Here is a 27537-nt window from a genome sequence, read left to right as displayed (position 1 = left end):
CTTGGAGTTCCTTGTGTCACTTTCCCTTCTTCCTTCTCCATCTCTCTCACTCTCATACACCACACAACAACTCCACATCAGACACATACTCCACATCACACTCCATACACACACTTTACATACTTTAAACCATACACACCCTCAATCTGTAAACAAACCATTTTGTTTTCCTTTATTTCAACAGCTCTGTAACTCCTTTACTGACTTTCCTATAAAATCAAAACTAAAATGGCACATATGTGACAAACAAGCTAAAGAAATGCAGTATATGTGAAAGCAAGGACCGTTAGCGAATGAATGAAATGAAGCAAGTGAACTGTAACCAAGGACCGCATCCCTACCATGGATTACCTTAAGAGTTTTTACATTTGTTGAGAAATCGATCTAAGTTTTGGCTGGAAAATTAAGCACACAATAGAGACCAATTTTTAAAGTCTGAGACCCGGCAGGACTCCACCTCACATAAACCCTTGCTGTTCCTTCTACATCCTGGGGGTGCTGGAGTCCTCTGCGCGAGTGGCATGTTTGAGATAGTTCTTTTGCTAGTCTCCGCGTGGGGTTAAGGAAGGAGGGTTGTGGGGTTATGCAGATCCTGGATCTTTAAAGTGACGTCAGATGCATTAATGCTTCTTTTTCCTCTGCGTGTTAGTGCGACGGGACAGACCTGACCTCCAAGATTCAGGAACTGAAGCTTCAATGCATCGTGTTCCTCAACATCCCCCGGTAAGAGCATCGGTGGGCAAGGCGCTCAAAACAGAGTGGGCCAAGTTTCGCAATCTGTCTCCAGGAGACCCCATACACCCCCAAACAAAAACTGGGCCAAGCGTTACATGTTAACGCATCATTTTCTATGTAGTTTGTCTGAAAGGTACATGTTTTACTTTTGCGAGCAATTTTGGATGTCAACTAGTACCTCATTCCAATGCTCCAGAAACAGCACAGCACCCAGCAGCAATACAGGCCAGGCAACCAAATCATTACTGTTGATGAGAAAGTACGAGGATATAGTCTTGATTGAACAACCTGCATGCACAACCAGCACACATATATTTGGTATGAGTAGGAAGGGTGTGAGAGATATAGTCATACCTGTTGTGTGCACATGCAGAGCACCCCAGAAGAGGGAATTCTTTGTGTACATGTGAGTGCAGTAGACTGTGCCAGATGGCATAAGGTGTTGCATATCTTGTAGTGGTTGTGTATCTCCACCATGTGTGTGCTGTGGCAAAGTGTCACTGCATACTGGATGATGGGTTTTGACAGTCGTGTGGAGTGGCTTCAGGGGCACGGGTGTTGTGTCCACCTTACATGTGTGTGCTTTGCTTAAAATGGTGTGTGCCTTAAGAGAATGGATCTTATGTCTGGGAATTGATGTGAGATGGTGTTGCGAAGGCACAGGAGAAGATGTGTCTGTTGTGGCATGTTTTTGTACTGTGTGATGGGTGGTGGTGTTTAGTGGAGTAGTGCTGATTGGGTTTGTCTTTGTGGCGTGCTGCCTCGAGTGTGTGTTGTGTGTACGAGGATTGATGGCACCGCAGTGAATGTCCAGTACACCCAACCCTAAAGGGATCCAACCCACTCAATATCCATATACCCAGGCACGTAGGGATCCCACACCCTTAATGTTCAGTATACTCAACCGTGAAGGATCCCACTCTCTCAATGTCTGGTATACCCAGCCACAGAGGGATCCCGCTCCCTCAATGTTCCGTATATCAAGCCCCAAAGGGATCCCGCTCCATAAATGTCTGGTTTACCCAGCCCCAAAGGGACCCCACTCCCTCAATGTCTGGTATACCCAGCCACAGAGGGATCCCGCTCCATCAATGTTTCATATATCAAGCCCCAAAGGGATCCTGCTCCATCAATGTCTGGTATACCCGGCACCAAAGGGATCCCACTCCAACAATGTCTGGCATATCCAGCCCCAAAGGGATCCCTCACCCTCAATGTCTGGTATACCCAGCCACAGAGGGATCCCGCTCCATCAATGTTTCATATATCAAGCCCCAAAGGGATCCCATGCCCTCAATGTCTGGTATACCCAGTCTCAATGGAATCCCAGCACCTCAGTGTCCAGCATAACCAATTTGAAAGGGATCTCGCTCTCATAGTTTTCCAGCATACCCTATCCTAAAGGGATGCTAACCAGTGTCCAACGTACCCAATTCCGCTTTGTCTAATATACCAGCAACCCAAAGGATCGCACCCCATTGAGTGTCCATTATACCAATCTCATGGGTTTCGCAGCCAATCAGTGCCCGGCTTACCTAATCCCCAAGGGATCCCAGACCCCTCACTGTCCAGTTGAATCAATCCAAAAGGGATCCTGGTCCCTCAGTGTCCAGTATACTCTTCCTGCCTCTTGTTGTCTCCGATTCTACATACATTATCCTCTTTATTGCAATTTGGACACAGTGTACAGGTTTTTCTGCAGCAGCGGCTGGTACGGTGCAGTCGTTATCCCATTACTGTGTTGTATTCCTTTGGCGATGCTCTGCCTTTATTCTTTGTGGTGGTGCTGTGCTCTGTTATTTATGCCTACATTATCTTTATGCAGGTTCTGTGCTCTCTTGGATGCAGATGCCTTTAGACAGGGACTCTGCTACTATGTTTATGAATAAACTATGCTTCCTTTGTTATGCAGGTACTGTGCGGGCACAATGCCATGGGGGAACCCGGGCGAGCACCACGACTTTGAACCTCAGCGGCATGATGACGGCTGCATCGAAGTCATTGGCTTCACCATGGCCTCTCTGGTAGGTGTTGAAGCATAAGAGGGGGGGAGGGGTTGTATTAATGCACGTACCTAATGTGTCGCTTATATCCATGGCAGGAAAAATGCCTCTCTCACCTGCAAAGACCACGTCCAGGGTTGAACACATCTGAGGGCTTAGCCAGCGGCTGATCCTAAAGAGATACAGTGTGATACTGATTAGGTAATGAGGCATTTGGTCAAAGTGAGGCCAAGGTGTGGAACATGCCCTTCGGACCACTCCTAAGTGTTCATTCCTGTCTTTTAAGTTATGAGTTGCTGGAGTCAGCGCTTGCTTGACACCTAATGACTAGCATGTATGTGGGCTCCGCTGGCTGGCCCGTACGTGGGCTTTGCTGGCTTGCCCGTACGTGGGCTTCGCTGGCTTGCCCGTACGTGGGCTCCGCTGGCTGGCCCATATGTGGGCTCCGCTGGCTGGTCCATACGTGGGCTCCGCAGGCTGGCCCGTACGTGGGCTTCGCTGGCTGGCCTGTATGTGGGCTTCGCTGGCTGGCTGGCGTGTGGACCCCTCTGGCTGGCCAGCACGTGCGTGAGCCCCGCTGGCTGGCTGGCACGTGCGTGGACCCCGCTGACTGACTGGCTGGTTGGCTGGCTGGCCGGCCTGTGAATGGGCCCTGCTGGCTGGCCCATGTGCGAACCAGGCTGGCTGGCTAGCCGGCCAGCCCGTGCACGGGTCCCACTTGTTGGTTGGCTGGCCAGCTGGCCTGTGCGTGGGCCCCATTGACTGGCCAGTTGGCCTGTGCGTGGGCTCCGCTGGCTGGCTGGCTGGCTGGCCAGCCCTGTGCATGGGCCCCTTTGGCTGTCTAGCCGGCCGGCATATGCGTTGGCCCCTTTGGCTGGCTGGGCAGTGCGTGGGCCCTGCTGGCTGGCCGGCGGGCAATGTATCCATGGGCCCCATTGGCTTTCTGGCCGGCTGGCCCATGGACCCATCTGGATAGCAGGCTGGTGTGGGCTCCACTGACTGTTTTTTTTTTCCCCAACACTAAATTAAGCATATCAAATCCCCTTCCTCTTCCATGGACAGACCACAATTTAATTCACTTTGGGTGGGGTGCGAGCAAGCAGGGATTTTGAAAAATTCACGTTCACACCTCAAAGCTGTGTCTTTTCTCGAACATCCCTTAGGCCAGTCTGGTCACTGCCATAGACAATACAAGACTCCCTCTCTCTGGTCCACTTGAGGCAGACACTGTTGCTTCTGATAACTGGGTTCACTCTGCGACAGGACTGCTGCTTCCCGCTCCTCCAGCCGCCCAGCTGGTAGGGTGAAGCCCTCTTGTACCTGGTTTAATGAAGGTCTTAGACCGGCCAAGAAATCTGTAAGAAAGCAGAACGAGCTTGGAACTGCCATTACAGTTTAGAGGACAGCATGAAATCAAATGTGCTCTCCAAAACGATTCCAATCTGATTAATTTGACCAAGAAAACAAACCTTTCATGAAGACCAGATTGATAAGGCAGAGAATAAGCCCACTGACATTTTTAAGATTGTCAAAAAGTTCCTTGTCCCTCCGTTTGCCACCACAATGGAGATTTGTCGGCCTTACGATGTGAGCCACTGGCGGCCTTTTTTCAAAACAAAATTACGGAATTTCAAAGTCATCTTGGAGTAATGAACTCTATTGACCTCTGTCTCCCCTTCTATATCTGTTGCGCTTTTTCCTGCGTTGACCCTATTCCGGCAGGAGTCGAGGCTCGCGGCACTCCATTTAAGATCGGATCTCTTGCTGATCCCTGTCCTCCATCTGAGTGAGTGAAGGGAGTGGGTGTCACTAACCCAGTTCTAAACTCTCTTATCAATAGATCTCTGGGATTGTTCCCTCTGTCTGAAGCAGGCTAAGATTCTGCCGCTTTTTAAAAAAAAATCAACACTGATCCTAACATCCTCAGCAATTACAGGCCAACTTCCCTGTTACCGGGCGCATCAAGAATTGCTGAGAAGTTGGTGAATCGTCCGCTCTCCAGTTACTGACAGTCCAACAAGCCCCTTGAGCTCAGCCAGAATGGGTTCAGGCCTTAATGTCGCATTGAAATGGCCCTTCTAGAGGGATTTTAGGAGCTCACACATACCCTAGATGCAGGGGGCGAGGTAGTCCGACTCTTGTTAGATCATTCGGCCACCCTTAATGCGGTGCCACATTCCACCCTGCGTGCCCACCTCTGTGGGATTGGCATCCAGGGTTCAGTGCTAGACTGGCTGAGATCCTTTCTGGAGGACTGATACCAAGAAGTTTTGATGCCTCCTTCTTCCTCCTTCAGGAGTATTGTCTTGTGGGAGTACCCCAGGTCTCGGCCCTTAGCCCTTGGTTGTTTAACATCTACCTGGCCCCTCTGGCCATTTTGGTTGAGTCCTTCGGGGCCAAAATAGTGGGCTAGGCCAATGACACTCGGGTACTCTTCTCACTTTGAAAAGATGAAACACTGAATCGAGATGCCATCAAGCTGTGCCTCTCTGCAGCCTTTCAGCGGATGAGTCTCTGTGTTGGAATTCTTTATGCAATAATCAAACAAACCAGCATAAAGAATAGAGAAGAGGTGGATAGCACATACAAAAGAAGGGAGTATATTCACGCGGTCATCGCCAACATGAGACCGCATTGGCTGTGACCCCATGGGGTTGATGTTTAGTTCCTACAGATTATAACCATGCAATGCAAGCTTTATGCGGTTTAGGGATTAAGGGGGAGGGTGAGGGACGGACGGGGGTAGTGGTATGTCTGTTCCTACCTTTCCTAGATGCGTATGCCTACTGCACTACTCTGGCACGGGCTCTATTCCCTACCGTCTCCCCAATGTTTGTTGGGGCGAGTGTCCGTTATTGTCGTCCCTCGCTCACTGTAGAGGAAAAGAGCCAAAAAAAGACAAAAATGAGGTGTTTCGAGAAGGAAACCATGAGGTCTTGAAACCCTGGCGGAAGTACGACAACTGTATGCGAGAGCTACGACACTGTGGCTGAACCAGAGGGAGGGGGAGGGAATGGAGGCAGAACGAATAATAAGAAGAATAAGAATGATAAATAAGAAATAATAATCATGAAATCTGTGGAAAGATACTAGTGGGGTTGTGAGGGAGACAAGGGGTAAAAGTGAAAAATAGAGAGGGAGGTGAAAAGATGGGAAGAGAAGGGAACAAATAAGAAACAAGGAGAGAAAAAGTGAGGTGGGTGGGGGGGTGAAGAAGGTGTTTGAAGCGGATGTTGTTTCTTGTATTCTGTCACCCAGTGCCGCCTGCTGGCGAATCTGTAACCGGCGCCTCGGTGCGTAAGTAAGGTGGCCATGGCTCTAGGAAGAGGTCTGATTGGTCCTGTAACTTGTATATGATCCTTACGTAGGAGGCTGTTTGGATCACAGCTGCCAGACATAATTCCTATGTCGGGGGGCCGGGCCCTCCATCGACGCAGTAGACACAATATGGCCGTGGCCAAAGCCGTATGGAAGAGGCATGGAGGCGCTCAGGGTCCCACCCACCTACTCACAAAAGGCCTGCACTGAGGGGCCACTGGATGAGTCTTAATCAACTTAAGTGCAACCCGGATAAGACAGAGGTTCTTTGCTTTGGCTACAATTTCACCTTGAATTTACAAGCTCACTGGCCGGTTGAGACCCCTCCAAGCTGAAGTAATAAAGAACTTGGGTGTCAAGATCGACCAGCAGCTGACCCTCCAAGCTCAGATTAACACAGTGGTTGGCACTTGTTTTGGTCTGATGCGTATGGCCAAAGGATTTGTATGATTTCTCGCTTTACCTGTTAGGGCTCGTGTGCCTCTGGCCCTGGTCGTGTCCAGACTGGACTATGCCAATGCTCCGTATGCAAACCTTCCTCAATATCTGCTGCAAAAATTGCACAAGGTCCAGAATGCAGCGACCCATCTGGTGCTCCATCTTCCCAGACGAGTGTCAATGACGATCCATTTGATCAATTTACATTGGTTACTGGCCAGGAAAAGGATCCTGTTTAAAATGCTGACACTTATGCACAGAGCTCTCTGTCGGTGTTGGCCAGAGTATGTGTCCTATAGGGTTACATTTTATTCTCTCCTTAGAACTCTACAATCATCTTGTGGTCATCCTGCTGAGGTCCCTCTGGCCAGGCGAGCAAAAATAGGAGGTAGATCTTTTTCCCTCTGAGGCGCGCATACTTGATATAGCTTTCTGGTTGAGCTATGGTCAGTAACGAGTGAACGGCGTTTAAAAAACAGCTAAAGACCTGGATTTTTACTCTCTGATTGTTCCCTCTTGTTGGCTGGCTGGCTCTAGCTGCCTAGCACTAGCGGGCAGGCTGGCTAGCTGGCTGCCTGGCTGGCTCTAGCTGGCTGGCTGGTGGCCTCGGCTGGTTGGCTCTAGCTGGCACGTGATGCTGGCTCCAGCTGCCTAACTCTAGTGGGCTGGCTGGCTGGCTGGCTCTAGCTGGCACGTGGCCCCGGCTGGCTGGCTCTAGCTGGTGCGTGGCACAAGCTGATTGGCTCTAGCTGGCGCGTGGCCCCGGCTGGTTGGCTCTAGCTGGCGCGTGGCACCAGCTGGTTGGCTCTAGCTGGCGCGTGGCACCAGCTGGTTGGCTCTAGCTGGCAAATGGCACCCGCTGGTTGGCTCTAGCTGGCAAATGGCACCCGCTGGTTGGCTCTGGCTGGCACGTGGCACCGGCTGGCTGGCTCTGGCTGGCGCGTGGCCCCGGCTGGCTGGCTCTGGCTGGCGCGTGGCCCCGGCTGGCTGGCTCTGGCTGGCGCGTGGCTCCGACTGGCTGGCTCTGGCTGGCGCGTGGCCCCGGCTGGCTAGCTCTGGCTGGCGCGTGGCCCCGGCTGGCTAGCTCTGGCAGGTGCTTGACCACGGCTGGCTAGCTCTAGCTGGGATATGGCCCAGACTCGCTGGCGAGTGGCCCCGGCTGGCTGGCTCTGGCTGGCACATGACCCCTGCTGGCTGGCTCTCGGGTACGTGGCCCCGGCTGGCTGGCTGGCTGGCTGGGTCTGGCTGGTGCGTGGTTCTGGCTGGCCGACTTTGGCTGGCTTGTGACCCCGGCTAGCTGGCTGGCTCTGGTTGGCACATGGTTCTGGCTGCCTGGTACATGTGTGGCCCCTGCTGGTTGGCCCACCTGTGTGTGGCCTCTGATGCTTGGCCTATGCATTCCTCCTGCTGGTGTTGCCTGCCAGTTACATGACTAGATGGCTCATGCATTGCCCTGTTTACGGATTTGCTATATGTTGGCTTGTTTTTTAGATTTGCCTGTAACAAAGCTCATATTTCTCTCCACAGGCTGCTCTGCAGGTGGGAGGCCATGGGGAGCGGTTACACCAGTGTCGGCAGGTGCTCCTGATCACCAACAAGCCCATACCAGTGCAGGTGGACGGGGAGCCCTGTAAGCTGGCCCCATCCGTGGTGCGAATCAGCCTTCGGAACCAGGCCAATATGGTGCAGAAGGGCAAGCGGCGCACGTCACTCCCACAGACAAGCAAGTAAGGGCAGTGGGGTACCTGGCAAGGTTGTGTGCACCTACATCAACCCGGTCCAGTGTAACTACATTCTTCCTGCAGCTAGTATAGTTAAATACTCCCTTGAGCCAGCCCCCCGCCCCCAGAACACAAGCATACTCCTGTGAGCCGGCACTTCCACCCCGGAGGCAGAACACGAACATACTCCTGTGAGCCAGCACTTCCACCTCTCCCCGGAGGCAGAACACGAACATACACCTGTGAGCCGGCACTTCCAAACCCTCCCCGGAGGCAGAACACGAACATACTCCTGTGAGGCGGCACTTCCACCCCCTCCCCGGAGGCAGAACACAAACATACTCCTGTGAGCCGGCACTTCCACACCCTACTGCCTACACCCCTGAGCTGATGCTCCTACGTCCTCCTGGGAACCAGCACTTTAACCAAGTCCCTGGAGCCAGTACACCTGTATCCTCTGGACGGCCAGAGCACCTACATCTTCCCATGAAGCAGGGCTCCTAATCCCTCCATGAAGCTAGTCCAGCTCCATCCTCCAATCAATCAGGCGTTTTTTAAGTGTGACTACTCGTGCATAAGGGTCTCGAGGCGCTGGGGGTGGGTGCAGGTTCAAGTCCATCAAGGAGGGGGTGTGTCGGAGAGCCAGGTTTTTAGGTTTCCTGTGAAGATGGGTAGCGATGTTATCTGTCTGAGATGGAGTGGAAGGTCGTTCCAGGCTCTGGCCGCACAGAAGGAGCGGCGTCCTGATCTTGCCTGTCTGGTGCGGGGGACCACAGCGTAGGAGAGCTGGACTGATCGTAGGGTTCTCTGGAGTGCGTGGAATTTGAGTCGGCTGTTCAGGTATGCTGGACTGGTGTTGTGGAGGGCCTTGTGTGCGTGGGTGAGCATCTTGAAGGTGACTCTAGCTTCGATGGGGAGCCAGTGGAGTGTGCGCAGGTGCTGGAAGATGTGGCAGTGTCTTGGCAGGTTGAGGACCCGTCTTGCTGCGGCGTTCTGGATGTTCTGTAGTTTGCGGGTGAGGTTTTTCTTTATTCCGGTGTAGAGTGCGTTGCCATAGTTGAGTCTGCTGGTGACCAGGGTGTGAGTGATGGTCTTTCTGTGTTCAAGGGGATCCAATTGAAGGTCTTATGTAGGAGGCGGATTGTGTTGAAGCAGGAGGACGAGACGGATGTGATCTGGCGGTTAATTTTGAGCTGTGAGTCCAGCTTGATTCCCAGGTTGTGTGCGTGGTCCGTGGGGGTGGATGGGATTCCGAGGGCGGGGGGCCACTAGGTGTAGTTCCAGGCATCGGGGTTTGGGCCCATGATGAGTACTTCTGTTTTGTTGGTGTTTAGTTGTAGGCAGCTGTTTTACATCTATTTGGCAATGGCTTCCAGGCTTTCTCGAAAGTTGTGTCTAGCGGTGTTGGGTTTGTTGGATAGGGAGAAGAGTAGTTGGGTGTCGTCTGCGTATGACACAATGTTGAGTCTCTAGGCTCTAATGGGGGCGAGCTGAGCCATGTAGATGTTGAAGAGCGTAGGGCTGAGGGAGGACCCCTGACGGACTCCACAGGTGGTTGGTGTAGGGTCCAAGAGGAAAGGGGGGGTCTGACCCGCTTCGCACCTCTCACCTCTGCAGTGCCAGTGCACCTCCCACCCTTCGTGGAGCCAGTGCACCGGTGATGGCAACAGAATCCGCATCGATGTACAGGTGTCAACCAGGGAAGGGAGGAAATGCTATACAAGGCTCATGGAGTAGAGGAAAAACATCAATGTAAGCCAAACATAAGGTTAAGTAAAATCTATAGGAATAGGCAATGTCAATAAACGGGAGCGTAGAGTACGGGCTGAGTTAGATGAGAACCAAGAGGGGCCGGTCAAAGACGTCTATCGTGTGGTGAGTGAACAAGGGTGTCCTGGAATCTAGGGACGGAATTTGTTCATATGGAGTGCTTTGACTTCTTTCTTGAAGGAAAAAGGTGAGGGATTCATTCTGACTTCAGGGGGCGAGGAATTCCACATTTTCTGGGCCATCCCAGATAAGGATCAGATGTAATTTTTCTTCTTGAGGAATCTGGTTTCAAAAGAAGGGTGTTGGGGCTTCTTGAGGTTCTGGAGCCGCCAGAAAGTACGAGCTTTTGAGCAAGATGCCTGGGGGGTTTGAAGTGGAGGGCTTTTTGTCATGCAGGCAATTTTAACTGAATTCTTGCTTCGTATAGGAGCCAGTTGAGGGATTTCAGATCAGGGATGAGGTTGTTTCTTTTTGAGCTGGTGATGAGCCTTGCAGCAACGCTGAGCAAGGCCCTTAGTGGTATCAGTTTGGATTTGGGCAATCCAGAGGGAGTTGCACTTCCATAGTCCAACCTGGGAATCGCTGCATGCTTGAAATCTTTGGGGGGAGGAAGAGTATTAGTTTTCTTAGAATGTTCATTTGGCGATGCGCTCCTTTGTGAGCGGCACTGATGTGCCTCTACATGTTGAGGCTCTTGTTGAGAATTAGTCCCAATGATCTCGCTGAGTCAATGGCCTAAGGAATGCAGTTCGGTGGTTGAAAGGTGTTTAAACCAATCTTCAATGACAGGTGACTGCTTTGATGGGGTGATTAGGAGGAATTCGTTTTTTTGAGTCTTTTGTATGAGGTGATTGGATGCCAGCCAGTTCTCTGTAGAGTTGTGTTGAGGATGCCGATGGCTTCTGAGGAGGAGACTTTTTAGTATAGTTGGGTATTGTTCGCATTCATATGGTAGTTGGATGAGCTCATAATTTCCACTAGTGGCTCCAAGAACTGGTTGCAAAGGGTGAGGAGCACTGAGTGACACCTAACGTGACCGGAGTGGTCTGCGATCGTGAGTGATTAACCTTAACTCTTTGAAACACGTTGTGGAGGTAGGAAGTGAACCAGTCAAGGACTGTTCCCGATGGACCCATGCGGTGTTTCAAGAGGTCAATGCTTGAATGTATCGAATGCCGATGATATGTCCAGGAGGATTAGGAGACATGATTGGTTCTGATCCAGCTTTTTTAGTGCATCGTCCACTGTGTCATAGCCGATTCAGTGCTGTGCCCTAGCCGAAAGCCGGGTTGAAACACTGCCAGCTTTTTTACACCATCCACCACTGCCAGCGCTTCTACACCATCCACCACTGCCAGCGCTTCTACACCATCCTCCACTGCCAGCGCTTCTACACCATCCACCACTGCCAGCGCTTCTACACCATCCTCCACTCTGAGCATTCATATTCCATCTTCCACTGCCAGCGCTTCTACCCCCCCACACGACCAGCACTCACTATCCGGCCTCACTCACAGTCAACACCTTTACAGACTCTGCCTCCGGATGCCGCTCGTCCCAGGCAGCGAGAGGACTCTCTAAGCCCGTTTGCTGTCCTTCTGTTTCCCTACAGCCCTCAGTCAGTGCCAGAGAGACTGCGGATCCGGGTGAATCGCATCAGTATGCACGACTATGAGGCCTTGCACTACGACAAGGAGAAGCTGAAGGAGGCCTGTGAGTCTGCAGACCGTGTCCATGCCCCAAACTGTAGCCGAGAGATGGCCTCCGAGCAGCACAGCTGTGCCACCAGCCTCACAACCCAACTCTGGGTGCATGTTTAGGCCTCTCTGGCCACACAGTGCAAGCTGTCTGATTGCAAAAGGCCTCTTGTGAAATTTTAATGAGCCTACAGCCCCTCCCCCCCTCCCCCCTATTGCTTACCTTTGGTTGGCTTTATTTCACTCTTGCTTGCTTATTTGAGAGGATTTCTTTCCTTGTATGTTTATTTCTCCCTTGGAGCTTAGTCTCTTTACCATTTTTTTAATTGACTAACTTCTATCCTCGCAGCGCTCACTTCAGGGAACTGACTCTTTCCTTCTGTTTTAGTTAAGCACTCCATAAGCCTGCACATGATTTCCAGCCCTCTCTTGTGCTTCTCCTCTGCCAAATATACCCGCCCCAGGCTCTATGTTACTCTCTCCCTAGTGCGTTACTCTCTCTCCCATCCCTCATGCTCTGTGTGGCTCTCTCCCTCATGTGCTACTCTCTCTTCCGTCCCATGTGTTCTGTTTCTCTCTTACTCGTGTGCTGCTCTCTTTCCCGCCACTTGTGCTCTGTTGCTCTCTCCCTCATGTGCTACTCTCTCTCCCATCCAATGTGCTCTGTGTTGCTCTCTCCCTCGTGTGTTACTCTCTCTACCACCCCATGTGCTCTGTTGCTCTCTCCCTCATGTGCTAGTTTCTCTCCTGTCCCATGTGCTCTGTGTTGCTCTCTCCCTTGTGTGCTACTCTCTCTCCCGCCCCAAGTGTTTTGTGTTTCTCTCTTCCTCGTGTGCTGCTGCTCTCTCCCACTCCATGTGCTCTGTTACTCGCTCTCCCCCCATGTGCTCTGTTTCTCTCTCCCTCACGTGCTACACTCTCTCCTGTCCCATGCGCTCTGTGTTGCTCTCTCCCTCGTGTGCTACTCTCTCTTCCGTCCCATGTGTTGTGTTTCTCTTTTACTCGTGTGCTGCTCTCTCTCTTCTGCCCCATGCTCTCTCCCTCATGTGCTACTCTCTCTCCTGTCCCATGCGCTCTGTGTTGCTCTCTCCCTTGTGTGCTAGTCTCTCTTCTGTCCCATGCACTCTGTTGCTCTCTCCCTTGTCTCCTACTCTCTCTCTCCTGCCCCATGCGCTCTGTTGCTCTCTCCCTCATGTGCTACTCTCTCTCCTGTCCCATGTGCTCTGTGTTGCTCTCTCCCTTGTATGCTACTCTCTCTCCCGTCCCAAGCGCCCTGTTGCTCTCTCCCTCATGTGCGACTCGCTCCCTTGTGTGCCTCTCTCTCCCTGTCCCATGCGCTCTGTGTTGTTCTCACCATTATGTACACCCGCCCTGGTGCTCTGGCCCTTGTGTGCTGCCTATACCTCCTCCGAAGAGCATGGGGACTTTAGCAGCCCTGGGAGGGGGTGCACATGGGTTAGCTAGATGTCATTGTCCCCATGATGTGGGAGTCTGGTGAGGTTCCATAGCTCACATGACCCCACCCCACCCTCTTTGCTGTGACTTGATAAGGGCAGGTGGTTGGGGTCTGATTGTATTTCATCTGCGGCTCTCTGATTTCAGCCGTCCCCCTGGGGATCATCGTGGTGCCGGGGGACAGTGACCTGGAGGTGTGCCGGACCCACATCGAGCGGCTGCAAGAGGTGAGTAGCTGTGCTGAGCCCTGTGGAGCTGTACTACAGGGGGGTCTGCAAGTTACTTCAGGATGAGTCGCCCCCTGGCGACCGTTCTCCCATACTTCTAGGCTGATCCCTCTATTGTTCTCTATTTGCCTCTCACCCCTTGTTGCGCTCATATGGAAACATGTTGTAACGTTGTGTGTGGGAGTTGAGTTTGCCTGTAGGTGGGTACGCCTGTAGGTGGGTACTCACAGTAACTCTTCACGGGTGTGGGCGGAGCCTAATTATGAATGCTTTTCTTCTCTTCCTTTTAGTAAACTCAGTCACCGATTCCTCTTGGGCACTCGTGATTTCAATCCTGGGGTGCCGCTCATAAAGCACTTCATGTGTGAAAACTATTCCCTAAGGTCCCCTCTGTGTGTGCACAGAGGCCAGCACCACTGATTGTTGCTTGAAATCTGCTCTACCCCTCTGTGCCACAGATAGCCATGCATGACTGTCAGGGGCCTTCCACTCCAGGGAGTCTGGCTCATTGAAGTATTGTTCAGGGGATCATTGTCTGTCACATGAAATCAATGGAAAAAAAACCCTTGTTTCGATCAGTACACATTTCACCTCTAGTTCAAATTGAATGATATTTGTCATTTCCCTCTCCAGAGACTTGATTTTACTCATGAGTCGTACATAGGAATGTGTAGTTTGGTGAAACAGCTTAAATGGAAATTTGGATTGGTGATTTTAATTGTACTCTCCATTTGTTTTGCATTGTGGTCATAGTGTCCTGATGAAAGCTCAAATTCTCAGCTAAGGGGCTGAAACATGTTTACATTTTTTTATTTATTCAAAGCCTCGGCTCCATACAGTACTTTGTCTTTAGTAACTCCTATTTTCAGTCAGACCGGCTCTTGTAAAAGTCTGATAAAGATCCTCCGATTGTAAGCAGATGACCCTGTCCTGATGCATACACAGGCCTATCTTGTGATCAGCAGCTTCTGGTTCTACACGGCTCAATGGAGAAGGATTCTCCCCTTCATCCCATCCACCGGGCAGGCTGCCCTGCCAGAAGCTTGGACTGTGGTAATAGCCTCAGACTGCGCCATGGTGACGCGAACAAGTCACATCAGAGTGCATGGGGCGGGCACTCCGGGCGGAGGAGTGTACAGTGTGTGTGGCGCTGCAGTTGGGTGGATGGGGGCACAGTCTGAGTGGATGGCTCTCCAGTGCCTGTGGGGGACTGTGCATGAATAGATGTATTGTGCATGTGGAGGGGTGGACGCTCTGGGTGGATGTCTCTGCAGTGTGTGTGGGTGTGGATGTGCTTGGAGCTTTGCAGTGCTTGGATGTTGAATATGGGACCACTGCAGGTTTCATTGCAGCTGGATGGATGTGTTGGCAGTGGTCTCTGGGTGGATGGCTCTGCAGTGTCTGTGGTGGCACTGCGGATGGATATGCTTTGAGGACACTGGATGGGTCCGCAGTGTCTGTGGTGGCACTGCGGATGGATATGCTTTGAGGACACTGGGTGGGTCCGCAGTGTTTGTGGTGGCACTGCGGATGGATAAGCTTTGATGACACTGGGTGGGTCTGCAGTGTTTGTGGTGGCACTGCGGATGGATATGCTTTGAGGACACTGGGTGGGTCCGCAGTGTTTGTGGTGGCACTGCGGATGGATAAGCTTTGATGACACTGGGTGGGTCCGCAGTGTTTGTGGTGGCACTGCGGATGGATAAGCTTTGATGACACTGGGTGGGTCCGCAGTGTTTGTGGTGGCACTGCGGATGGATATGCTTTGAGGACACTGGGTGGGTCCGCAGTGTCTGTGGTGGCACTGCGGATGGATATGCTTTGAGGACACTGGATGGGTCCGCAGTGTCTGTGGTGGCACTGCGGATGGATATGCTTTGAGGACACTGGGTGGGTCCGCAGTGTTTGTGGTGGCACTGCGGATGGATAAGCTTTGATGACACTGGGTGGGTCCGCAGTGTTTGTGGTGGCACTGCGGATGGATATGCTTTGAGGACACTGGGTGGGTCCGCAGTGTTTGTGGTGGCACTGCGGATGGATAAGCTTTGATGACACTGGGTGGGTCCGCAGTGTTTGTGGTGGCACTGCGGATGGATAAGCTTTGATGACACTGGGTGGGTCCGCAGTGTTTGTGGTGGCACTGCGGATGGATATGCTTTGAGGACACTGGGTGGGTCCGCAGTGTTTGTGGTGGCACTGCGGATGGATAAGCTTTGATGACACTGGGTGGGTCCGCAGTGTTTGTGGTGGCACTGCGGATGGATAAGCTTTGATGACACTGGGTGGGTCCGCAGTGTTTGTGGTGGCACTGCGGATGGATATGCTTTGAGGACACTGGGTGGGTCCGCAGTGTCTGTGGTGGCACTGCGGATGGATATGCTTTGAGGACACTGGATGGGTCCGCAGTGTCTGTGGTGGCACTGCGGATGGATATGCTTTGAGGACACTGGGTGGGTCCGCAGTGTCTGTGGTGGCACTGCGGATGGATATGCTTTGAGGACACTGGGTGGGTCCGCAGTGTTTGTGGTGGCACTGCGGATGGATAAGCTTTGATGACACTGGGTGGGTCCGCAGTGTTTGTGGTGGCACTGCGGATGGATATGCTTTGAGGACACTGGGTGGCTCCGCAGTGTCTGTGGTGGCACTGCGGATTGATATGCTTTGAGGACACTGGGTGGGTCTGCAGTGTCTGTGGTGGCACTGCGGATGGATATGCTTTGAGGACACTGGGTGGGTCTGCAGTGTTTGTGGTGGCACTGCGGATGGATAAGCTTTGATGACACTGGGTGGGTCCGCAGTGTTTGTGGTGGCACTGCGGATGGATATGCTTTGAGGACACTGGGTGGCTCCGCAGTGTCTGTGGTGGCACTGCGGATGGATAAGCTTTGATGACACTGGGTGGGTCCGCAGTGTTTGTGGTGGCACTGCGGATGGATATGCTTTGAGGACACTGGGTGGGTCCGCAGTGTCTGTGGTGGCACTGCGGATGGATATGCTTTGAGGACACTGGATGGGTCCGCAGTGTCTGTGGTGGCACTGCGGATGGATATGCTTTGAGGACACTGGGTGGGTCCGCAGGGTCTGTGGTGGCACTGCGGATGGATATGCTTTGAGGACACTGGGTGGGTCCGCAGTGTTTGTGGTGGCACTGCGGATGGATAAGCTTTGATGACACTGGGTGGGTCCGCAGTGTTTGTGGTGGCACTGCGGATGGATATGCTTTGAGGACACTGGGTGGCTCCGCAGTGTCTGTGGTGGCACTGTGGATGGATATGCTTTGAGGACACTGGGTGGGTCCGCAGTGTCTGTGGTGGCACTGTGGATGGATATGCTTTGAGGACACTGGGTGGGTCCGCAGTGTTTGTGGTGGCACTGCGGATGGATAAGCTTTGATGACACTGGGTGGGTCCGCAGTGTTTGTGGTGGCACTGCGGATGGATAAGCTTTGATGACACTGGGTGGGTCCGCAGTGTTTGTGGTGGCACTGCGGATGGATAAGCTTTGATGACACTGGGTGGGTCCGCAGTGTTTGTGGTGGCACTGCGGATGGATATGCTTTGAGGACACTGGGTGGCTCCGCAGTGTCTGTGGTGGCACTGCGGATGGATATGCTTTGAGGACACTGGGTGGGTCCGCAGTGTCTGTGGTGGCACTGCGGATGGATATGCTTTGAGGACACTGGGTGGGTCCGCAGTGTTTGTGGTGGCACTGCGGATGGATAAGCTTTGATGACACTGGGTGGGTCCGCAGTGTTTGTGGTGGCACTGCGGATGGATATGCTTTGAGGACACTGGGTGGCTCCGCAGTGTCTGTGGTGGCACTGCGGATGGATAAGCTTTGATGACACTGGGTGGGTCCGCAGTGTTTGTGGTGGCACTGCGGATGGATATGCTTTGAGGACACTGGGTGGGTCCGCAGTGTCTGTGGTGGCACTGCGGATGGATATGCTTTGAGGACACTGGATGGGTCCGCAGTGTCTGTGGTGGCACTGCGGATGGATATGCTTTGAGGACACTGGGTGGGTCCGCAGTGTCTGTGGTGGCACTGCGGATGGATATGCTTTGAGGACACTGGGTGGGTCTGCAGTGTTTGTGGTGGCACTGCGGATGGATAAGCTTTGATGACACTGGGTGGGTCCGCAGTGTTTGTGGTGGCACTGCGGATGGATATGCTTTGAGGACACTGGGTGGCTCCGCAGTGTCTGTGGTGGCACTGCGGATGGATATGCTTTGAGGACACTGGGTGGGTCCGCAGTGTCTGTGGTGGCACTGCGGATGGATATGCTTTGAGGACACTGGGTGGGTCCGCAGTGTTTGTGGTGGCACTGCGGATGGATAAGCTTTGATGACACTGGGTGGGTCCGCAGTGTTTGTGGTGGCACTGCAGATGGGTGGCTTTGCTACGCGGCTGTGGATGGCTCCGCAGTGTATGTATCCGAAGGCCCTGCAGGTGTTTGGATGTTCTGCTTCTCAAATAGTTTTCATGTAGACCACCCCTGGCACCACTTATTCAACACCCAACCAGTCCTGGGACTGGAGCATCTCAGGGAAGTGATGTGGGGGAGGGGAGAGAGTTAAAATGTCCCACGCTGCACATCTGATCCAGAGGGCACGTGACTGGGCTCTGTCTGAGCTACTATGGCAGCAGAGGCTGGCAGTGCCCCCCGCTCACCATGCCAGGCTCACCCTCACCTTCCCACCATCCTCTCTCAGTGCTGGTTTGTGAGAGCATGCCCCTTTGGCATGGTACCCGACGTGTTCTTTTATACTGGACTGCTGGTACTTTGAGAAATCAGACAGCACTTTTGAGTGCATCTGTTTCCCGTAAAACATGAAAAGAAATGTCCACCCTCATTAGATGATGCTCGTAACTGCATGGAATGCGCTGTATTTACTGTTTCAGCTGCAGACACTCAGCCTGCCCGTTCTCTGCATGATTTAATTATTAAATAAAACAATTGGTTTTCTCGTGTTATTGTTCAATTCCTTGGAATACGTTAGTAGCAACAGCTTACTTATCAAACATACCAGTGATTTGAGAAAAAAGGAAAAAAAATGCAGAACAAACACCAAAAATAGTATTCAATAATATATTCAGAAATAGATTTCAAATATTCCAGGCTGTCGCAATTTACAAATTCAATTGCAATAGGGAATAAATGACTATGGTGAAAAGATGACGTGCGGTGATTGGTGAAATTGACTGTGTACAAGATAAATAAATGTGCATTCAGGAGAGGGGAGAAAATGTCATGTGTCCTTATTATTTTAGCACATATGCTCCAGGACCCATTGGTAAGTTTAAAATGTGATCATGAGCGTTATGCAGACATATGTTGTGCGTCGACGTTTCGACCCTGTTGGTAGCGCAATGAGTAAACTGCGTCAAGGTGGGTCTCCATCTTGTCCTGAGCTAAAATAATAAGGACAAACTTGGCTGACCTCTGGCTGACTCTGCCGCTCACCCCCTATGGCTGACTCTGCCGCTCACCCCCTCCGGCCCCACCCTGGCACTCACCCCCTCCGGCCCACCCTGGCGCTCACCCCCTCCGGCCCACCCTAGCGCTCGCCCCATCCGGCCCACCCTAGCGCTCGCCCCCTCCGGCCCACCCTGGCGCTCGCCCCCTCCGGCCCACCCTGGCGCTCGCCCCCTCCGGCCCACCCTGGCGTTCTCGCCCCCTCCGGCCCACCCTGGCGTTCTCGCCCCCTCCGGCTGACCCTGGTGCTCACCCCCTCCGGCTGACCCTGGCGCTCACCCCCTCCGGCTGACCCTGGCGCTCACCCCCTCTGGCTGACCCTGGCGCTCACCCCCTCTGGCTGACCCTGGCGCTCACCCCCTCTGGCTGACCCTGGCGCTCACCCCCTCTGGCTGACCCTGGCTCTCACCCCCTCTGGCTGACCCTGGCTCTCACCCCCTCCGGCTGACCCTGGCGCTTACCCCCTCTGACTGACCCTGGCGCTCACCCCCTCTGGCTGACCCTGCCGCTCACCCCCTCTGGCTGACCCTGGCGCTCACCCCCTCTGGCTGACCCTGGCGCTCACCCCCTCTGGCTGACCCTGGCGCTCACCCCCTCCGGCTGACGCTGGCGCTCACCCCCTCCGGCTGACGCTGGCGCTCACCCCCTCCGGCTGACCCTGGCGCTCACCCCCTCCGACTGACTCTGGCGCTCACCTTCTCCGGCTGACTCTGGCGCTCACCTTCTCCGGCTGACCCTGGCGCTCACCCCCTCCGGCTGACCCTGGCGCTCACCGCCTCCGGCTGACCCTGGCGCTCACCCCCTCCGGCTGACCCTGGCGCTCACCCCCTCCGGCTGACCCTGGCGCTCACCCCCTCCGACTGACTCTGGCGCTCACCTTCTCCGGCTGATCCTGGCGCTCACCCACTCCGGCTGACCCTGGCGCTCACCCACTCCGGCTGACCCTGGCGCTCGCCCCCTCCGGCTGACCCTGGCGCTCGCCCCCTCCGGCTGACCCTGGCGCTCGCCCCCTCCGGCTGACCCTGGCGCTCGCCCCCTCCGGCTGACCCTGGCGCTCGCCCCCTCCGGCTGACCCTGGCGCTCACCCCCTCCGGCTGACCCTGGCGCTCACCCCCTCCGGCTGACCCTAGCGCTCACCCCCTCCGGCTGACCCTGGCGCTCACCCCCTCCGGCTGACCCTGGCGCTCACCCCCTCCGGCTGACCCTGGCGCTCACCCCCTCCGGCTGACGCTGGCGCTCACCCCCTCCGGCTGACGCTGGCGCTCACCCCCTCCGGCTGACGCTGGCGCTCACCCCCTCCGGCTGACGCTGGCGCTCACCCCCTCCGGCTGACGCTGGCGCTCACCCCCTCCGGCTGACGCTGGCGCTCACCCCCTCCGGCTGACGCTGGCGCTCACCCCCTCCGGCTGACGCTGGCGCTCACCCCCTCCGGCTGACGCTGGCGCTCACCCCCTCCGGCTGACCCTGGCGCTAACCCCCTCCGGCTGACCCTGGCGCTTACCCCCTCCGGCTGACCCTGGCGCTTACCCCCTCCGGCTGACCCTGGCGCTCACCCCCTCCGGCTGACCCTGGCGCTCACCCCCTCCGGCTGACCCTGGCGCTCACCCCCTCCGGCTGACCCTGGCGCTCACCCCCTCCGGCTGACCCTGGCGCTCACCCCCTCCGGCTGACCCTGGCGCTCACCCCCTCCGGCTGACCCTGGCGCTCACCCCCTCCTGCTGACCCTGGCGCTCACCCCCTCCGGCTGACCCTGGCGCTCACCCCCTCCGGCTGACCCTGGCGCTCACCCCCTCCGGCTGACCCTGGCGCTCACCCCCTCCGGCTGACCCTGGCGCTCACCCCCTCCGGCTGACCCTGGCGCTCACCCCCTCCGGCTGAGCCTGGCGCTCACCCCCTCCGGCTGAGCCTGGCGCTCACCCCCTCCGGCTGAGCCTGGCGCTCACCCCCTCCGGCTGACGCTGGCGCTCACCCCCTCCGGCTGACGCTGGCGCTCACCCCCTCCGGCTGACGCTGGCGCTCACCCCCTCCGGCTGACGCTGGCGCTCACCCCCTCCGGCTGACGCTGGCGCTCACCCCCTCCGGCTGACGCTGGCGCTCACCCCCTCCGGCTGACGCTGGCGCTCACCCCCTCCGGCTGACGCTGGCGCTCACCCCCTCCGGCTGACGCTGGCGCTCACCCCCTCCGGCTGACCCTGGCGCTCACCCCCTCCGGCTGACCCTGGCGCTCACCCCCTCCGGCTGACGCTGGCGCTCACCCCCTCCGGCTGACGCTGGCGCTCACCCCCTCCGGCTGACCCTGGCGCTCACCCCCTCCGGCTCACCCTGGCGCTCACCCCCTCCGGCTGACCCTGGCGCTCACCCCCTCCGGCTGACCCTGGCGCTCACCCCCTCCGGCTGACCCTGGCGCTCACCCCCTCCGGCTGACCCTGGCGCTCACCCCCTCCTGCTGACACTGGCGCTCACCCCCTCCTGCTGACCCTGCTGCTCACCCCCTCCAGCTGACCCTGCTGCTCACCCCTCCTCTCTTTACAACAAGGCCCTTTTGCTCTACCCAGAGTTCATATAAACTTATTTGTTTGGTGCTGGAAGATGTCAGTTAGGGGACTCTCTCCTCAACACCGTCTGGCACGTTTTTAGGTCTCGCCTAGCGTTGCAGCACCCATGTGTTGCTCGTTCGGCGAGACATATTGTGAGCGAGGAGATTTCAGAAGGGGGCCTGAGGCCCGCCCATCATTTTCATTCGGTCTCATCAACGTTTATGCTAAACGCTGGCTTCCTAATAAAAAGGATGCTTTTTGGCCACTGTCCTTTCTCCCTTTCGTCTGGCCCATCCGGACTGGCTCGTCTGCTTCACGCTGTTGTGAAGCAATTTCTTATCTCACCATCTGTTTCACTCAGCCGCGTGTTTATTTTTGTATCACGCTTTCACCTAAAGTGAAAGTGCGATGCAAATATAAACAAGCGGCTGCCTTCGCGCAATGCGAGCGCTTGGTTTTCAAGAAAACAGATTGTGATTCTCCATTTCTTATGACTAAGGCGATATAAGGAACCAGCACATTTTCAACACCCTGTCCTCACCAGCTCCAATTGACTATTCATCTGTTTTTGCTGCATATCTCAATGTCTAAGCCTCTGGGATCTTGTCAAGCGATGACGGCCATCGTGCTAGCTAGAAATTAAATTTAGACTTGTCTGTCGTCATGATAGCAGGTCTGAAGCAGACTCCATTTTCAGTAGTGATGAAATTGTGTTTATGCGCCCCATCTGGGCTCGCTACAGAGCTAGAAATGTATATCTGCCGAGTGGCACCTGTGTGCTAATCCCGGAGCTTGAAACGAATATCTACCTCATGTATCCTCTCTCCTCACGCTCCTCTGCCAGCCCCAACTCTACACACTCTTTCCTCACAACCGAACAAGAAAATGAATTCAGATGGCTCGTCATGCAAAGACTGGCATTTGATTAAGACGGAGAAGGAGCTATCTTTAACGCCATCCCAAATATAGACGATGACATAGACTTTGTGTGAGGCTGAGAAGAGATGCGTGCCGGCAGTCTCTTATGTCCTCGAAGCATGCATGCTAGTTGTGCACAGTCTCTGGAGGTGAATAGAAGGCACATGCTCGCCATAGCTGGGCGACTTGCTGGATACTGACTGATAGCTTCACAGAGCAAACTTAAGGAAGGCGCCCATTCCCCGCCACAGACAGCAAGGCAACCTACCGTCTATCTATGTTGTATCTTTTTCAAATCCAACAGATTTGTTTTGGAAGAGCGAGGTTTGCTGACATTTTATTCAGACCAGTGTGGCAAGACTGGCTCACATCAGTTTTTATTTGTTCCAAAGGGCCTCTCGTTGTCTCTGTGCCGCACATAAGACGCTCCCACAACTCAACTAATTAATTTGCAAATCGCAGGAGGCAGGTGGCCAAGTAAGTTGTGGTAAATGACATTTGTACACATGCCCTGTGAACATTCTTACTGCAGTACATTGTTCCGCCCAGGCTTGTTCTTGTCTGCGCTTATTCCAACGCAGCTCGTCCAGGCAAAAGCATGTCCCTCTGCGGGGAATAGCGTAGTAATGTCGTTTTGGAATCTTCTTGGGCGCTCTCAGGCCATTGTTCTGTGCGGAGGGTGCCACCTGGAGTTTGGGGGTCCGTGCAGCTCGATTTACGCAGGGTTAAGCTATTGGCATTGAACTGACAATGCCTTTTATTTATGTTTTAAAACCAAAACCTTAATAAAAAAACAATGTTATTTACAACGCCATTTACAACGCCTATAGCTCTAATTCAAGCAAATGCGAGACCTATTGCATTTGTAGTGCTTGTTAGTCTTTGAAAAGCTCTTGGGAGTAATACTTCATCAAACCACTAGATGGCGCAGTACTACCAGGCATGTGATGTTATAACTCAAGTCACTGCAGAAGTGCTGCTGGAAAGTAACCTCTGTGCCCCATCGAAAGATTGCACTCAGCGGCCTCCCCGGATGAAACTGTGTCACAAACACGCGCGTGCCGCCTCCTCTTACACACGGGTGTAGGGGAGAAGTGTGAGGATAAGGGCGGCTGCACAAGCCCCTTCATGGCATCTATAGAGGGGTCAGTGTACAGAGATGGAACCACAGAGAGCACGCGCCTCAAAGTGCAGCGATGACGGGGCTACCCTTGGGAGGTGCAGACCCCGGGATTCAGGCAGTCACGTGGCCCTAAGGTGCACCCCATCAACCCCAAGGCAGCCTCTGTGGAAGAAGCCAGGTGAACTCCAAAGCTCGAGGGGCCTACAACACCCACAATGCACGCTGCTAAAGGCAACAAGACCTGGGATCAGGAAAGCGAGCAGGCTTTGGAAGGCTGGGCCATTCATTAAAATCGGCGATAACACCTGGTGACAGAATAGATCGGCTTCCCTTCACTCTATGATTCAATAGTATCTGATGTTATGAAGAGTTAGAAGCATTAGGAAAATAAAGCAAAGCAGCGTGTCTGCCAGATCTGCGACCCGGGCCTCTCGAAGGTTGCAAAGTGCCCTACAAATGACAGTACAGTACTCACCACTGCCTCTCTCGGTCTCACTCGGATGGAATTGTGCACTGCCTGTTTTTCCTGTAAGTTAAAGTCTGATGAAGTGCACCTGTGTGTATGTAGGTGTGGTGGGTGTGATAACCGGGCCTTTCATCCATTTGATCTACGCCCAGGCACTTTAAGAAGCCCACCGTGTCTCGGATTACAAGTGGCACGGATCGAATAAGGTGCAACCCCCCAGGGCTGTGCAATTAGACATTAAAACCCGAGGAATGGGGAATTACCGAGCCAGCCCAGATATACCAACTTGTATTCCTTTTCCCTGTGTGGGCAGAGAGCGGGGGTGAGAAGAGTGAAGGAAGGAGTGGAGAGTATTGACTGGCAGTGGGCGCATGGAATGCTTCCCTCTATCTAGTGCTTAATTTGAACCAGTGCTTTCCGGTTTCAAGCACTGGCAATTTATTGTCCACACTGGCCCTTCTGACAGTCTGTCACATGGTGGTGCTGTTTGTATTATTTAGATGAGCGCAACTGTTGTATACTAACTCTAATGGCTAATACCTGACACCCCCGCCATTCTTCTAGCTTTGGGGGCGTGATATTGTCTGAATGGTCACACTCGTAGGAGTGTGATGGTTGGTTGTTGTGTTGGTACGGTCACTGGCAGCGCTGGCAGGGGCAGTAGGTGGTGCAAGTTGCAGTGGCCTCTTGAGGAGAGCCCTAGCACTTTTTTATCTTTTGACAAATTAAGCCCTGGGTTCTGTATCTAGCCTGAGGCTTTGGCGGGGGCCACGCAGGGGTTCCTGGCTACAATGCACTCTTCTCACGCCGTGATTTTTACCTGCTGGATTTCCTGCCCTTCGTTGTTCCGGCACCCCGTAAATCAGGGTGCAGGAGCACTGGGCATCTTATGATTGCGGGGACCGGCCCCCCACACTGGAATTCAGCCCCCACAGTTCCCAATTGAGGCTCATGACTTTTATGCACTTTTTTTACACGCGCTGTTAGAAGCCTTGTTACCCTACCCGTGGGGGGAAGGGGGGTTGTATATTACTTTGCAGTCCGCATTGTTGTGCATGTGCATAACTCTAAGAGCAAACCGGTCCTGGAGGGCCGGATCCATTCTAGATTTTTTGGATATCCCCATTGAGATGCATGTAGTAATTTTAAAAATCTGGCATGGATCCGGCCCTCCAGGACCGGTTTGGAGACCCCTGATCTATATCAAGCCTGCCTTGGCGGGAGGCCAGTGATCAGGGCTATAGGTCTAATTGGCTAATTAGTAAAAGTTGTGTTAGTTGCTATAGGTTTAATATGTTTCTTATAAACAGTTACAACAAAGGCTGTAGATTGAAGGCATCTGATAAAGCAGATGAGCCTTTGAGGGTGGATGGTCAGACCCGACAGACATGTCTTAGTTACATGGGATCTTCGTAACAGTCCAGGTGTTCGGTGCTGGTTACTGTATCCACTGACTCTCTAAAGTGCTGAGCACTGTGCCACAATCCCACTTTCTTGTTGGGATCGGTTATGGAAATCCCCTCCTCACTGGACTTCCAAAGAAGAGCAGAGCGGAGACAAGGGAGGAAAGTAAGGGAATGGGGAGGCAAGGGTGGTAAAGTTTTTTTATCGTTATTTCCATTTGCAAGCAGTTCAACCGAATGTAGAAATTGAGAGCAGTGCCGATATTTTCTTTTACACTTAATTAGTAAACAAAATAAAATATTGAGTAATATCCTACATATACACATTAAAATAATGTGTACTACATTCACGTGTGGGAGTAATCGGTGTTGCTTTAAGTGTCTAAAGAAACATGGGTGGCCAAGGGGGAGCTTCCACCCAATACTCAACACTTTACCTTGGACTTTCTCTGATGCTCACTGTGTGAGTGTTCAACATGTTTCAGCTCTGGAATGAGTAATAAGGGCTTTCATCAGGACAGAAATATATTATGATTCTCAATTGTGGACAGAAGTGATGACGCTGTCGTACGAAGCAGATAATCCAAGCAGAGCCGAATCGAACAAAGCTGCAGTTATTGTGCCTGTGAGTCAAGTAGCTGCTCAAGGTGTGAACATCCTCTCAGGTGGCTCAAGTGTGTGAATAAAAACCGCGTCATGGGAAGGAACAGACACTCCCTGCAGTCAGAAGTGAAATTCCTTCAAGATGTCTTCCAATCAGTTCTGCATTTTGACCAGAGTGCTTGAGCACCAGGCTCTCTGTTGGTCTTGAGAATCAAAAGCTAAATCGAAATAAACATTCACAAACTATAGGTGACGATGTGACGCGCTCTCTGGCCAGTGACACACATGGGTGCGCGGCTCTCATTAGTGCTGCAGGTGTAGTTGCACTGGGGTCCTGGTGCGGGGGTCACTGGTCCGTGAGTGCAGGTAATCTTTACTGCCCAGTCGTTAGGGCCCCTGGCACCTTTGATAAGCCCGTGCCACTGGTCGAATTGGGATCTGGCAGAGACAGCAGGGATAACTTGCGAATAGTAAGTATTTTAGAGGGCGTAGAGGAGTGCGCTGAACAGAAGTTATCGTTTTTTTAATCAAATCCAGGTTATGAAATTTCGGGCATGGGGAGTAATCATGATTACCACATGGCACAAAATACATTGACTCTGAGCAGCAGACTCTGTTTCTTTTTTTTTGTAAACTCCTATGCTCTTAGCCTCAAATGCACCTTATGTGTATAAAACGAGTCGGCCTGACCAGGGTTTGTACCAGTGACGCGGAGGTCGCGGACAGGCCTGAGGCACAATGTACTGTCTTACTAGCTGGTAACCAAGTTCCCTTTCCACAGGATTTCCCTCCATACCCCCCTGCTCTGCAGCGGCTGGTCCTCCAGGTGTGTATTCCGTGTCTGGTTCACCTGTGCCCCTTGCGCCATGTTTCCATCCCACACGTGCTGTGTCGCCCTTATGCCATGTCGTTGCTGTGCAGTTTCTTGTTGCACGTCGCTTCCACCCACTTGGATTTCTTGGTGCATGTGCTGCTGTGTTGTTCCTTTTGTTCTTTTGTGGTCTGGTGTTGTGGTGAGATGCTTGGTGGTAAAAGTCCTAAGATGTACCCCAGAACAGAGTGGGACAGGTGCCATTGATCAAATCATCACATTTCAAGGTGTTCTCATCCAGACATTGGTCCGAGTCTCTCCTACAGATGAAAGCGGCTGCCTTCAAAGCGTAAAGCAGTACCGCAGTGTTGTGCCTTCTCTTTGTGTCCAGCCCAAAGTGACCAGGACTTCTTGTGTTTCTCCCGCACAGGAAGCAGATGGCGCCAGTCCGAAGACCCTTTCCTCTCAGAAGCTGTCCCCCAAGTGGTGCTTTCTGGACTGTGAGTATCCGGTGCAGCGAGTAGAGTTAAGAGTGAAGTAAACTTGTGTGGATGATACAGGGACCGGGTTACAGTGTAAATGGGAAAAAAACAACACCGCCTTCAAGGAGGGTCTAAGGGAAAAGTTTAAAGACCACTACAGATTGGAATGCCAATTTCTAGTCCAGTATTAAACCAAAGCGAATCCGGGGGTCTAACAGATTAAGAGCATAAACGGTGCACGTTATCAATCTCACCTGATACTAAGGGGAGTCCGTTTAAAGAGGGCGGGATCCCATCACCCACCGAGGGGGCTTGCTTCATCATCTGGGATCTCTTCTTGGCTGCAAAACCTAG

The 27537-nt window shown here is 53.5% G+C and overlaps 1 protein-coding gene across 13 annotated transcripts in view; it reads left to right on the top strand.

Moving 5' to 3' along the window:
- DGKZ (diacylglycerol kinase zeta) overlaps positions 1–27537 on the top strand; it is a 502570-nt gene that overhangs the window by 297637 nt on the left and 177396 nt on the right. For 8 of the 13 annotated variants that reach the window (XM_086949970.1, XM_086949969.1, XM_086949971.1 and 5 more), the window contains 6 exons: positions 650–723; positions 2648–2759; positions 8022–8221; positions 11598–11698; positions 13285–13364; positions 27132–27201. In XM_086949970.1, the coding sequence (XP_086806096.1) occupies positions 650–723; positions 2648–2759; positions 8022–8221; positions 11598–11698; positions 13285–13364; positions 27132–27201 (637 nt within the window). Of the gene's footprint in view, positions 1–649; positions 724–2647; positions 2760–8021; positions 8222–11597; positions 11699–13284; positions 13365–26671; positions 26717–27131; positions 27202–27537 lie in introns of all 13 variants that reach the window. The other 5 variants (XM_086949968.1, XM_086949967.1, XM_086949961.1 and 2 more) reach the window with 1 other exon arrangement.

Source organism: Lissotriton vulgaris, unplaced genomic scaffold (genome assembly GCF_964263255.1).
Source record: "Lissotriton vulgaris unplaced genomic scaffold, aLisVul1.2 SCAFFOLD_741, whole genome shotgun sequence".
Taxonomy (NCBI): domain Eukaryota; kingdom Metazoa; phylum Chordata; class Amphibia; order Caudata; family Salamandridae; genus Lissotriton; species Lissotriton vulgaris.
Note: the sequence above shows the minus strand (reverse complement) of the source record. Positions and strands in the feature narration are given on the sequence as shown.